Genomic DNA, 13,703 nt, shown 5'->3' on the forward strand with positions numbered 1-13,703 from the left:
AATCTTTAAAACAACAACAACAACAACAAAACCAGAGAATATGCTGGTTGTGGTAGGTACGCCCCCTGCTCAATAATCTCAGCAGCAGCAGTGAAGACAGGACTAGCATTACAAATTGAGGCTATTCTTATATACATTAGCAGTCCCAGGGCAGCCAGAGCTGCATAGTAAGGCTCTGTCTTAATTCAGATAACAGAGAATGCACAGCCTGGAATTCCTCATTGAGAGGCTAAATGAAGACCAGGCATGGTGGTGCACACCTGTAACCCTAGCACTTCAAGAACAAACACCAGGAAATTACTGTAAGCTGGAGACCAGCCTCATCTACCATAGCATATCCAAGGAGGTTAGCCAGGGTCATATAATGAGTCTCTGTTTCAAAGGGCAATAGATGGTAGATAGATGGATGGATGGATGGATGGATGGATGGATGGATGGATGGATGGATGGATAGATAGATAGATAGATAGATAGATAGATAGATAGATGGGTAGATGGGTAGATGGGTAGATGGGTAGATGGGTAGATAGACAGATGGGTAGATGGACAGATAGATGGACAGATGGATAGATAGATAGATGGGTGGACAGATAGATGGATGGACAGATAGATGGATAGATAGACACGAAAGTGGTGTATGAGGTGGCACAGCTGAAATCAGATGAGTCCATGCTCACATCAAATTGGAGGAGAACATGGGAAAAGGATTTGCAAGCACCTGAGACCATCTTCAAAGCTAAGGGCTGCAATGACACCCGATCCCTTCCACCTAGTGTGGAGCCTGTGCCAGACCAGGTACTTCCCTGAGACTCCTTCCTCTATTGTTCTGTCCTCTCAGAGCTGAGGAAGCATAGTTATTCCAGAATGTACACACGTGTCACACAGAGCACATGGTTATATGCATGCAATATTATCCCACAGTTTTTAAAAATACAGTTGAGGAAGGGACTGGGGAGATAACCCGGTTGATCGCAGACTCTATATAAACATCCAGGCTTGGTGGTGAGCACGCATGATCCCAGAGCTTAGGAGACAGAGACACACGGACCCCTGGGGTTCACTGACCAGCCAGTTTAGCCTAGTTATTCGGCTTCAAGTTCCAGTGAGAGACCCTGTCTCAAAAAAGAAAGTGGCTGGCTCTTGAGGAGGAGCCACAACCACAGCTGTCTGACCTCTGACCTCCACATGCTTCCCACAGACCTGCAGACACATGTGTATTCACACACACATAAAGGAGCACACAGTCACATAATAGAGCCTGAAAAATTCAAACAAGTGACTCAGGGTTGTCGTAGCCTAGGACGTGGAGACCAGCTATCCCCGCAGCCTCTAGTTAGGGGGTGGGGGACAGAGAGAGGTTGACATGAGCTATTATCCAAAGAACACGTAGCACTGAGTTTCTCTCAGAGTGGCTACTCTGCCATCTCCGCTCAGAGTTGATGATCATCTCAGCCTCCTGACTAGCTAATCTGTCTGGCACCTGAGGGGTATTACTTTCCCTCGCCTGATCACAGTTTGTTCCCGACACGACATGCACCAGACAGTTTCCTTCCTCCACACACAGAGGCTTCTCTTCATCCTGTATCCCCTGAGGGCAGCATGTCAAGGGCCTCCCACAGCATTGAGACCCTCGCTTTATCTGCCTCACCCAAGATAGGGTGGGGGTGAACAAGCTGTGGGAAGTGCCCCCACAACCCAGCCCAGAGCCCAGAGGGTTCCCGCGCACATCCCACTAGCCACCGTTACCCTTTCGGCCCACGCTGAATAGCTCAGGCACAGCACAGGGCTTGTTGCTCAGAGTCCTGCTCGCTGAATCGCCCACTGTCTGCCCAGCACTCCCCTAACAATTACCAACAGTGACAGGGCAGCCAGGGCTGGTGGCCAGAGGGGGAAGGGGACCCTAAAGCTTTGGCCCAGGTCCCTCTGCTGGATTTCTCCAGAGATGTCACTCAGTACCAGCTCCATCCGGATGGGCAGACTGGGTGATGCTGGGGTGAGGAGGCGGGTGGAGGCTTGACCTATAGGAAAGGGCTGTTCTGCACAGCCAGGACAGTGATTTGAGGGCTCCACAGCACCACAGGCCTCTGCAGACAGCTAAACTGTGCCTGTGTAATAAAGGTCCAGTGTGGTAGGCTAGTAAGCCTGTGGCCACCATGCCAGCAACGGTGACGTGAGAGACACGTTGCCTTGTAGCGTTCCTCATCCCCGCAGATCGCCACTCAAGGCACAGGCAGAGAAAATAAGAACTCTCAAAGCCAGGTAAAGGGACACTCAGTGGGGTCCCATTGCAGCTGCTGGACAAGTGCTGCCCTGAAAGAAATAGAGAGGTTAGAGTCTCGGGCGTACTACAAGCTCAAGGGAGTTAGCTTCAGAGAGGGGTGGCGCCTAAGGGACCTAGGGGACCTATGGGAGCCTATGAAGCCGCATCTCATGTTCATTCCCAGGGGAGGGTAATTCCCGAGCACCTGGAGAGTCACTTGGGGCCATTTGTCAAAATGACAGCGACAGCGCCTCTCTGTGCAACTCTGGGACCGCTAATGTAAACAAGGACAGCCTGACTCTAGGCAGAAAGCTAGTGGTCACTCCTGCCTCCCATCTGCCCAGGATGTCTCCCTCCCTCGGCAGCGTGCCTGGGCCTGCCTACAGTGTCCAGATGGCCTGGGTCCCTCAGAGGGACCTCTCAACGCCATCTCTCTCTGAGCCCAGTCTGCTCATAGGGTGGCCCAGATCAAAGTTCATCCAGACACAAAGCTACAGTGGACTTTCTCGACCCTCTTCTCTCCCGATAAGTCTCTGTGAACCTCCTGTGTTCAGCACTGGACACATAGAGAAGAACTCACTCATAAAGAACTTACCACCACGTTGGGGGCAAAGTACCAGATGGCAGCACAGTACCTAGTGCTTGAGAGTGGTACCCGAGGGCAGAGCAGGATGTGCCAGTCAGCCGGAAGTGGGCAGGGACATCTGCATGGGCCATGTGAGCTGGTCCCCAGGGATAAAAAAGGCAAGGGGACTCCAGGGAACAGGCCACCAGCAAGATCGGGAGTGCCAGAGAAAAAGACACAGCACATCTAAGGAGCCACTAGTGCTTGGATTGAGCCTCCGTGTAGGTGACATGTCTAGAGGACATGGCTTGAGGGACAGGGAAGTTGTATCTGAGGGACTAGACTTTGGTTAAAGACCGGGCGGTGTCACAGAACAAGTTAACAAGCTATAGAAGCAGGAGTGGAGGTCTGACTCCACCCTGGGAGCCAAGGGGTCAAGGGATTCAGAACCATGACATGGGGTTGAAGAGAAGGCACTGCTCTGACAGAGGGCTTCAGGTCAGTCTGCACCCAGGTCAGGCAGCTGATGACCTTTCTGAAAATCTAGCTCTAAGAGATCAGACACCTCTGGTTGTCTTATGAACCGGTGCATGCGCGCGCGCGCACACACACACACACACAAATAAATATCTAGAAAGAAAAATAGTGAGCTAGGATGATGAGTGGGTAGACAAATAGATTTAAATTACAGATTGGGCATGGTGGCGCATGGCTGTAATTTTAGCACCGAAGAGGCTGTCAGGAAAAACAACTCTATGCTCCCCTCCCCCCCCCACAAGCCCATATGCTTATGGGGAGGCTATCACAATAATAATAAGTAACAGGCAAATGCCAGCGGAGACGAGGCTCACAAATGGTGGAACCGGTTTGATCTGAATAGCTCAGTGGCCTTCAGCTCAGGCGCCATCCCTATATAGTTCCAAGCATCCTAACGCCTCAGAAGGAAACTCAGTCGCTCCCCGTTCTCCACCCTCCTCCCCACAGTGGCCACCACTCTCTCTGTGTCCACGGATGTACTCGGCCTGGACTTTCACATGATTGGAAGCAGGCACTCGGTGGCCCTTGCCCGTGGCTACTTTCACTTTGCCAATATCTGACGTGGGTGGGGCGACAGGTCCTGGTCACTGCTGGAAGTAGGAAGATAACCTATGGCTCTGGTAACATGTGGGTATCCTGAGAGGAGGACACCCCAGTGACAAACCTGGAGGGGTGAGGGAAGGCAGTCAGCTTCATTTGGGAAGGGTTAGTCCTGGAGTCCTGTGTACACCAGGTGCAGATACACAGCGGCAAATGGCCGACCAAAGGTGGGGAGAAAGGAGATGTGGGGGCTGCCAGCCTGTGATTAAACTCAGTAAACAGAGTGGGCGGGGGGAGTGAAGGCGTCAAGGGACAAAGGCATAGTTTCCACAGTAGAGCCTGGGAAGGGACATCCAGTCCCAGCACATGAATGATGATGGACACACAGCTCAAAATCTGCTAAAAACAAAACAAAACCAATAATAATAATAACAACAACACCAAAAACCCACCAAACTATTCTTTTTTTTTTTAAAGATTTATTTATTATATGTAGGTACACTGTAACTGTTTTCAGACACACCAGAAGAGGGCGTTGAATCTCATTATGGATGGTTGTGAGCCACCATGTGGTTGCTGGGATTTGAACTCAGGACCTCAGGAAGAGCAGTCAGTGCTCTTAACTGCTGAGCCATCTCTCCAGTCTTGAACTTTTCTTTATGGGTGAAATGTTACAAGAATACTTTTTGAGACAGGCTCTTATTGTGTAGCCTAAACTGGTTTTAAACTAGTGATCCTTCTTTTTTTTTTTTTTTTTTTTTTTTGGTTTTTCTGAGACAGGGTTTCTCTGTGTAACCCTGGCTGTCCTAGAACTCACTCTGTAGACCACACTGGCCTTGAACTTGAACTCAGAAATCCACCTGCCTCTGCCTCCCAAGTACTGGGATTAAAGGCATGTGCCACTACTGCCCAGCAATCCTCTGCCTCAGCCTCCCAGTTATTGGAATATTGGAATTACAGGAATGCATCAATATGGTATGCTTAAGATTTTATATATTTTATATATATATATAATGTATGTGAGTTCACTGTCACTCTCTTCAGACACCAGAAGATGGCATCAGATACCCATTACAGATGGTTGTGAGCCACCATGTGGTTGCTGGGAATTGAACTCAGGACCTCTAGAAGAACAGTCAGTGCTCTTAACCACTGAGCCATCTCTCCAGTCCCTTAAGATTTTATCTTACAATAAGGCTGTTTTGAGAGACAGGGGAGAGACAGACACACAGAGAAGACCCACACATGCATACTCATGTGCACACACACACATACACACACATAAAAACACACAAATAAACAAATAACTATAGCTTCCTAAGTAATGTTGCTTCAAGAATGTAATTTACAACAAAGTTTTAAAATGTAAAAACAACAAACCAAACCAGAGAGAGAGAGAGAGAGAGAGAGAGAGAGAGAGAGAGAGAAGCTAAAGCAGCAGTGAGGAGGAGGGATGTATAATTAATTTCCTAGTTTCTCTGACACCACGCCGGACAAGAGTGATTGGTTTGGCTCCTAGTTTGAGGCTAGACCATCAAGGTTGGGAGGTCTTGGAGCAGGGCATGGATCCACTGGTCATTTCGTACCCACGGACAGGGAATGAGAAAGATGAGCACACTCACTTCTCTTTACACCAGCCCAGGAAAGAGTGCAACCCACACTCAGCCGCTCTTCCCCGTTCTGTGAAAATGTTTCTGGAAATGCCCTCACAGAAACACACGGAGGTGCATTTCCATGGAGATGTTAAATCCGGTCAGGTTGACAGTGAACACCAGCCCTCACTGTAAAGGGTAAAGCCAAGGTGAGGCAGACGCGGAGGAGCCTAGGCAAACGCAGAAAGCGCTTGAGAGGAAGTCTCCTAGGGACCAAAGACCAGAGCCAAAGAACAGGATGTTGTCAGAGGGCTGGCTCTCAGGGACTCTGACCCTGAAGATCCCAGGACAGCCTCTCCACATCCATTCAAGCTGACCTTTCCCCTCAGACACTGTGACTAAAAGTCTATTGACATTTCTGTATTTAAGTTTTGCTGTCCTTCCTGCCCATGTAACCTTTACACAAGGTCCCCAGTTGTTCATTCCTTCCATCGGTGACTCCTGGCCCTGGTAGCTTTTTCAAGATGGTCTTCTTTCCTTCCCCTGTGCCACTTCTAGGCAGAGATCAGCATCCGGCCAGAGACGTGCCTCTTACAGCCCCCACTGGGAAACATTGGCTCTCTGACCAGTAACTATTCCTCTAGTAAAGACCCCGTCCCAAGCCCACTACAGATCCTCACAGCCTTCTTCCCACCTTACCACAAGGCTTTGCAGCATAGCTCGCCCACAGCTACTAGGCAGTGGCAGCAACACCCGGGTCAGCCCGGATGACAAGTCAAGGTCTCGGGAGCCACCAGGCACAGGTGTGCATGGCCTTCACCAACCCTGACCACCTCTCTCTGCTGCAGATTATTCGGTGATGGTGCCAGAGTCCGTGTTCATAGGCCTCTTCGTGCTGGGCATGCTTATCTGGACCCTTGTGGAATACCTCATCCACCGCTTCCTGTTCCATATGAAACCCCCCAGCAACAGCCATTACCTCATCATGCTGCATTTTGTCATGCACGGCCAGCACCACAAGGTGAGCAGGGCAGGTCCCACTCCAGGCCCCAGGATGTGCAGCCAGCTCCGCCGAGCCCCAAGCCCCAAGGCCACCACCAGCCCCCGGAGCCTTCCCGAGAATCCGGTTCTGGGCTGGAAGTGATGGAACCCAAGAACGCTTGGGATTTCTCAAAGTGGTGGCTGGGTTGGATGTTCTGATCCAAGTCAGGTAGGGACAATGAGTGTCAGGTGTGTCCATGCCCTACCTAGGGCGGTGCACACCCGCATCGCCCAGATCCGTCACCATCTTTAAAGCTCACCACTCATCCGCTCACCCAGCAGTGTTCTTGGAATCCTCCAGTTATTGAACCAGACTTCAATAAACAAAACAGACAAACCCCTCATGCTGGTAAAGCTGTCTTCTGAAGATGGCTTTCCTGTGTGCCCATTCCTTGGGGAAACAGAAGCGGGGAGGATCGAGGAACCAAGTAACTGGCCCTCATCCTTTGAGGGTCATGAGCCAAAGGCTTGGGCTCTGAGTCTGTGGCTCTCCGGAAATCCTCTTCAACAAAGAAACCTTGGTTGAGGATGGGGACAGGGAAGCATCTTGTTCAGCTTCTAGGATCCTCTCACCACAGTCTGTGTTAACCCCCGGCTGCTGATGTGAGGCCCCCACACAACATCAAGCCTCAGTCTCCTGAAAGTCCTGTAACAAAGAACTTGGTATTTGGGTATTTGAGGTCAAGGCTCCTGTCTAGTAGCTAACAAGTCCCAGAACTCAAGCGGTCTTAGGAAATGGCGTGTGCCCTGAGGGTGTTTGCCAGGTCCCATCCTGGCTACGAAATAAGGAGTAGGACACTTTATCTGGGTCTCTCAGGCATGTTGACCTACCTGTCTCAAAGCGAGCAAAGACACCAAGCCTTTGCAGGACAGGTCTCAATGCCCCCCTTGGAACACCCAGCTGCTCCACCCCATTCTTCATAAGAAGCATCTCCACTGTGACATGCCATAGCCACAAATCGGCCGCCGGCCATGGGCTGCCTCTGACACCCGCACCTCTCTGCCAACAGGCACCCTTTGATGGCTCCCGTCTGGTCTTCCCCCCAGTGCCAGCCTCTCTAGTGATTGCCTTCTTCTATGTGTTCCTGCGGCTCATCCTGCCCGAGGCCGTGGCAGGCATCCTTTTTGCTGGGGGTCTCCTGGGCTATGTCCTCTATGACATGACCCATTACTACCTGCACTTTGGCTCGCCCCACAAGGGTTCCTACCTGTACAACATGAAGGCCCACCACGTCAAGCATCACTTCGAATACCAGAAATCAGGTAAGGCTGGGCCTCTCGGCATCTATTTTTGTTTATCGACATATTTAACAGACTCAGCCCCAACTAAAAGCCATTCAGGAAATGGCATATACAGAGAGCTCATTTGTCTAGACAGCTATGCAGAGAGGGGCAAGCAAGGAAACCAATGCATGGCAAAGATTGTCTCAGACAGTGGTTAAGTGTCATAAAGAAAAGAAAGCAGGGGCTGGTGAGATGGCTCAGTGGTTAAGAGCACTGACTGCTCTTCTGAAGGTCCTGAGTTCAAATCCCAGCAACCACATGGTAGCTCACAGCCATCTTGTAATGAGATCTGACACCCTCTTCTGGTGTGTCTAAAGACAGCTACAGTGTACTTACATAAAATAAATGAATAAATCTTAAAAAAAAAAAAGAAAGAAAGAAAGAAAGCAAGAATGCATTGGGCTGGGTAGTGGTCGTTCATGCCTTTACTCTGGAAGCTAAGGCAGGAAGATCTCTGTGAGACCAGGCTAGTCTGGTCTACATAGTTCTAGTCCAACCAGAGCTATGTAGTGAGACTCAAACAAAACAGACAAAATAAAAGGAAAAAAATTATGATATATTTAACCAGCATAACCAGCGTATTGTCATCTTGGAATTAACATAAAGGCCATTATGTGAGTTAGCTTACATTCTCTTATTCTAAGTGTATTTTTTACTGAGAACGTATCTCAATTCACATGCTCAATTTATATCAGAAATACTTGATCTATAAAAATCTGTAACTAAAAAGACAGATTCATGTGGCCTGGAGAGATGGCCCTGTGGTTAAGAGTACTCTGCTCCTCTTCCAGAGGACCTGAGTTCAATTCCCAGCACCTACCTGGCAGCTCACAATTATCTGTGACTCCAGTTCCAGTGGATCTGATGCCCCCACACAGACATATATGCAGGAAAATGCACATATAGTAATTAATGTATTATTATTATTATCATAATAATAATAATACAGATTCACCAATATAAGTTGCTTCAAACATACTTCTGAGTTATCCAGTAACTGAGTCAAATATTTGAGTTCATATCAAAACTTAAAATAATTTGGATTGAGTGAAATCAGAAATGAGTTCCTCTGAAGATCCTAGCCACACTCCCAAGACTTATTAGTCAAATGATTCTCGTAGCTACCATACTGACATGTAAAGCCCAAATAATGTAATTCAAGAAACAGGTTTCTGCAGGAGTCCCTGGAGCTGAGACTGAATGAAAAGAAGTCAGGGAAGCAGGCATTCCAGGAACAACTCCCGGGGACTGGAATGGACTTGTCCCAGCAAGGAATAGGGAAGCTGGAGGGGGGAGGGGGGACCTGGGATCACAGGTAGAGCCAGGGCAACCCAGAAACAGGACAAACACAGGTGGTTGGTCCTTGGTCCCTGGGTGCTGAGTCTTCCCTAGCTTCCCCTCCCCGGGTAAATGTCTGTCTTCTGCCAGCATCGCATCCCCTGTCCTGTTTGTCTCCCTCTGCAGGGTTTGGCATCAGCACTAAACTGTGGGATTACTTTTTCCACACCCTCATTCCAGAGGAAGCCCACCCGAAGATGCAGTGACACCCCCTAGACCCTCTGCTCTGCCCTCGGTCTATCCCCAGCCCCTACCGGTCCTATCCCCCACCTCCACCCCGACCTGCTGAGGTCAGCTTGGCCAGGCAGGATGGGCTCTGTCTACCCCTGCGGCCTGGTGGAGACCTGAAAGCAGGGCTTCCCTTCTGGCTTTCTGTGTGAGGATAGCATCCTCTTGATAGCCAAGCGGCCCTCGGGGACTGGCTCATCCCGAGAGTGATGGCCTCCCTGCTGCCATTCCTGTCGAAGCTGTTTCGGGGTCCAGACAATGACCCCAAGGGGCATGAAGGAAACTGACCCCACCTGTGCCTTAGAACCCTGGGCTCCCTGGGAGCTTCCCCATGCAGCAGAGGGACCTGTATCACAGCACAAGCATGGCGTGCGGGCCTGTGGCCACATCGTACTCTCCTGTCCTTTCCTGAGAGTTTGATGGTTCAGAACTAAATGAAGGGCTATTTCCAGACCCCAGGACAGCCACTCTGAGCCCCGCCAACCCCAGATACCAGCTGTACCATCCGCTGCCTCAGCAGAAGTAATGGAGCACTTGTCTACCTGGGCAGAGAGCACGAGGGTGGCTGGCGTCCTCTGCGAGGCTGACAGGAGCCCTGGTCCTTGTCATTGGGAATCAACAGCGGCTTTCTCTGTCTCCCCGCTGCCCCCAGACCACAAAACTGCTCCCCAACAGAGGCTGGAGAAGTCTGCGTTGGTGAAAGTCCCACCCTAGCCCCCAGCCACACTCGGCCTCCACCTGCACAGGTAGAAACCTGCCCCCACTCAGGACCCTCCTGGCAGTGCCTCCTGAAGCCAAGAAGGGGCTTTTATGTGTGCCTTATCCCCTCCCCTCCCCCACTGTCCCTCCTTGTAACCAGAGCCCTCACTACTCCTCAGTCTTATTTATAAACTACATAAATATTTTTAATCTGGCCCCAAATGAAGTAGCTGGTCAGATGGCCCTTTCTAATCCTATGTATTGAGCTTATGTAAAAAAAAAAAATCATCTTGCCTTCCTTTTTGTTCCTTTCTTACCCACAAGCGATTACTACTTGAAACTCGTCAAAAACCCAATGGGTGCAAAGACTAAAGAGAGGCAGTGTGACCAGTCTATGATTTGTACTGTTTACGGTGAAGCTATCTAGAGATTTTGGGATAAATATACAAAACTGCAGTTGTGAAATAAAGATGTAAATAAATTGTATATTTTGAAAAATAAAACATTGAGAAGAAACCAACAAAGACCCATTGATGTTTGTTGATGGTCACTGGACTCTGTCATCACTGGGAAGGAGGGACACTGGTCTAGAAGGAGGAAGATATTGTCACATGGAGCAGGTTGTACCCAGTTTCCAGAGAACAGGATAATAAAAAACTGACAGACTGGGTTTCATAGCGCATGTCTTTAACTCCAGCAGAGGCAGAAGCAGGTGGATGTCTTGAGTTCAATGCCTACCTGGTCTACCAAGTAAGTTCCAGGATAGCAAGGGCTCCACAGAGAAATCCCATCTCTAACAACCAGCAATCAATGAAAACCCAAAAGGTTCCCCATCCCTCAACGACTACCCACTGCCCACAGTTCCTCAGTATAAACTCTAGCCTGGCAATCATCTCCCTCATCTATGCTGGGATTTTGGCTAACTTGATCTTGGGTAGGTCTTACACAGGTGATGACAGCTGCTGTCAGATCATGATATCAATAAACATATAAAAAAGTAATAAACATAAAAATAAAAAAATAAACATACAAAACATTAACATATAAACATAAAGAAGACAGCATCTCACAGCATTCTTCATTCTTTATAGCTCCTCTTCTGTGATGTGCCCTGAGCTCGGGGATGGGGAGTTAATATAGATGCTCTGTTTAGGACTGTAGCATTGTCTCTTGTTCTCTGCACTGTGACCAGTTAAGAATACATTTTTTCATTTTAATCCCAGGCGTAGGATCTGGGGCTGCTTCAGATTGTCCACAGCAGCTGATTGTGATTTGCCTCATGCTCTAGCAGAGGCTCCATTCTGACAATGGCAGATAGTTTTGGGGATTGTGTGACTCTGGGAATTTTGGGGATGGGTACATAAATGCTAGGGCCCCAAGAGTGGGCTGTTGGTTTTTTTTTTAAGGTAGTCCTGTGCAAAGAAGAAACAAGAACAAGAAGAAATTAAATATCCTGAAGATCAAACTTACCCGGAGGAACTTGACGCCCCTAAGCAGCCGGAAGTAGTCTTACGATAACATTGCTGGCTTCCCCCCTATCCTTTTTTTCTCTATCTAGTGTTAGGGGGTTGAAACAGTGGAAGAAATGGGGCGGAGAAGGGTGGAAGGAAAAAGAACCCATCAAGTAGCAAATGCAGGCTACAGGGGGTAGCCAAGGGCAATAGAATGTAAACAATGTATCCAACCTCAGCAGAAGCTTGCTCCGAAGAACTGATTAAATTCTGATCAGAGCAAAGCAAACACACAGTTGTCTCTTATTGATCTAGCAATTGTCCTTGCCTGAGTCTATTGAACACCTAGCCCCAGCCAGGTGTTAGCACTCCCCAGATCATTGGGTCTTTGGGTGGCTGGAGGAACTACCCCTCAGTTCTGTTCTACTTCAGTCTTACTTTAGCGCTGGACTCTGAACTCTGCTTTGAACTTTGTATCCTTTCATCTTGTACCTAGAAAAATAAGCAACTTGTAGCAAAGTCAACCTTGTCTCCATCAGATCTGCCTAGTAACATTCGGGTTTTTTGCCTCTTCTTCTGGACCCTCGACTCTGCTGCCCTCTGGCGACAGCATGCAGCCCTGACTCTTTAGGATACTCATGTTTAGAAACCACACTTGTGTGATCTCATTTTAAAACGTTGTCTTGACTGACTTTCCTTCTCTTCTACTGTTTGAGGAGGAAATGGTCACTGTCATATGGATTTCCCAACCACCCCAGTGGCTGGAGTTTCCTTTGCATGTATTCTGCCCAATGAATGAGTTGCATCTATAAGGTGTATTGCAGAATAAGTGTAGAGTTTTGAAAATACTGGAACTCCTATCTTAGCCCCACACATACATGTGAGCCCGAAGAACACTGAAAGAAGGAAATCTCTTGTTCTGGGTAACACACGCAGGAGGGGCTCCTCGCCTCTTTTAGGCTCCCTGGAATGCAAAACCTCCAACAAGAGCAACAGTGACGATGACAGCGGACATGACTGAGAGGTAAGGAGCAGTGGAGGGGCGAGGGTTAACTTTGAGAAGCATGAGATAAACGTGCCAGGTTCATCTCCTTGAAGACAAGACACCAGAGTCTTTATGCATTGATCACTCCCTTCCCCCACTGGCTTAGGATTGCCTTCAGAAACATCACCTGTCTATTTATAGCTGCCCCTGTCATCCAGCTGCCTTAGTCCATTTTATGTAGCTATAACAAAAGGCCCGAGAGTAGGTATTTTATTAAGAAAAGAGGTTTGTGTCATTGTTTTGGAGGCTGAAAGTCCAAGGTTGAGTGGCCCCATCTGTTCGGTTTCTGGCTATGTCACACACAAATACAAAATGAAATCTCGTATCAAAATTAAAAGAAAATTAATGAACTTAAAATTTTGTGCCACACACCAAGAAGAATTACCATAAAGAAGGTGTTTTCTTCTTTTTTTTTTAAGATTTATTCATTTATTATATGTAAGTACACTGCAGCTGTCTTCAGACACTCCAGAAGAGGACATCAGACCTCATTACAGATGGTTGTGAGCCACCATGTGGTTGTTGGAATTTGAATTCAAGACCTTCGGAAGAGCAATCAGTGCTCTTAACCTCTGAGCCATCCCTCCAGCCCAAGGAAGGAGTTTTCATTAAGAGTTTCTATTGCTCTGATGAAACACCATAGCCAAAGAACCTTGGGGAGGAAAAGGTTTATTTAGCTTACACTTCCACATTGCTATATAGGGGCTGATGCAAAGGCCACGGAGGGCAGCTGCTTACCGGCTTGCTTTCATGACTTGCTCAGCCTGCTTCCTTATAGAACCCATGGACGGCACCACCCACATTGGGCTGAGCCCTCCCCCACTGATCACTAATTAAGACAGTGGCTCACATCTGGATCTAATGGAGGCATTTTCTCAATTGAGGTTCCCTCCTTTCAGCTGACTCTAGCCTGTGTCAAGTTAACATAGAAGTAGTCAGCAGAGAAGGGGTGAAAACAATCACTATGCAGAAGAAATACACGGAGAGAGACTTCAGATGCGGGGCTTTGAGATGCGCTGAGTCGAGAGTCGAGATGCGCTTGCTCTTCCAACCCCTGTTCCCTCCCGCTCAGCACCGGTGGAGGCGGATCAGTGTGTGCACTCCTGTGTTTATTTTGCCCCGT

At 48.6% G+C, this 13,703-nt stretch overlaps 1 protein-coding gene across 1 annotated transcript in view; it reads left to right on the forward strand.

Annotated features, from left to right (window-relative positions):
• The window catches only part of Fa2h (fatty acid 2-hydroxylase), a 52,243-nt gene extending 42,880 nt beyond the window's left edge, over positions 1-9,363 (forward strand). Inside the window, exons 5-7 of the mRNA XM_052167144.1 lie at positions 6,343-6,515; positions 7,546-7,798; positions 9,284-9,363. Of these exons, the coding sequence (XP_052023104.1) occupies positions 6,343-6,515; positions 7,546-7,798; positions 9,284-9,363 (506 nt within the window). The remainder of the gene's footprint in view (positions 1-6,342; positions 6,516-7,545; positions 7,799-9,283) is intronic.
• Positions 9,364-13,703: the final 4,340 nt, after the last annotated feature.

Source organism: Apodemus sylvaticus, chromosome 21, assembly GCF_947179515.1.
Source record: "Apodemus sylvaticus chromosome 21, mApoSyl1.1, whole genome shotgun sequence".
Lineage (NCBI taxonomy): Eukaryota > Metazoa > Chordata > Mammalia > Rodentia > Muridae > Apodemus > Apodemus sylvaticus.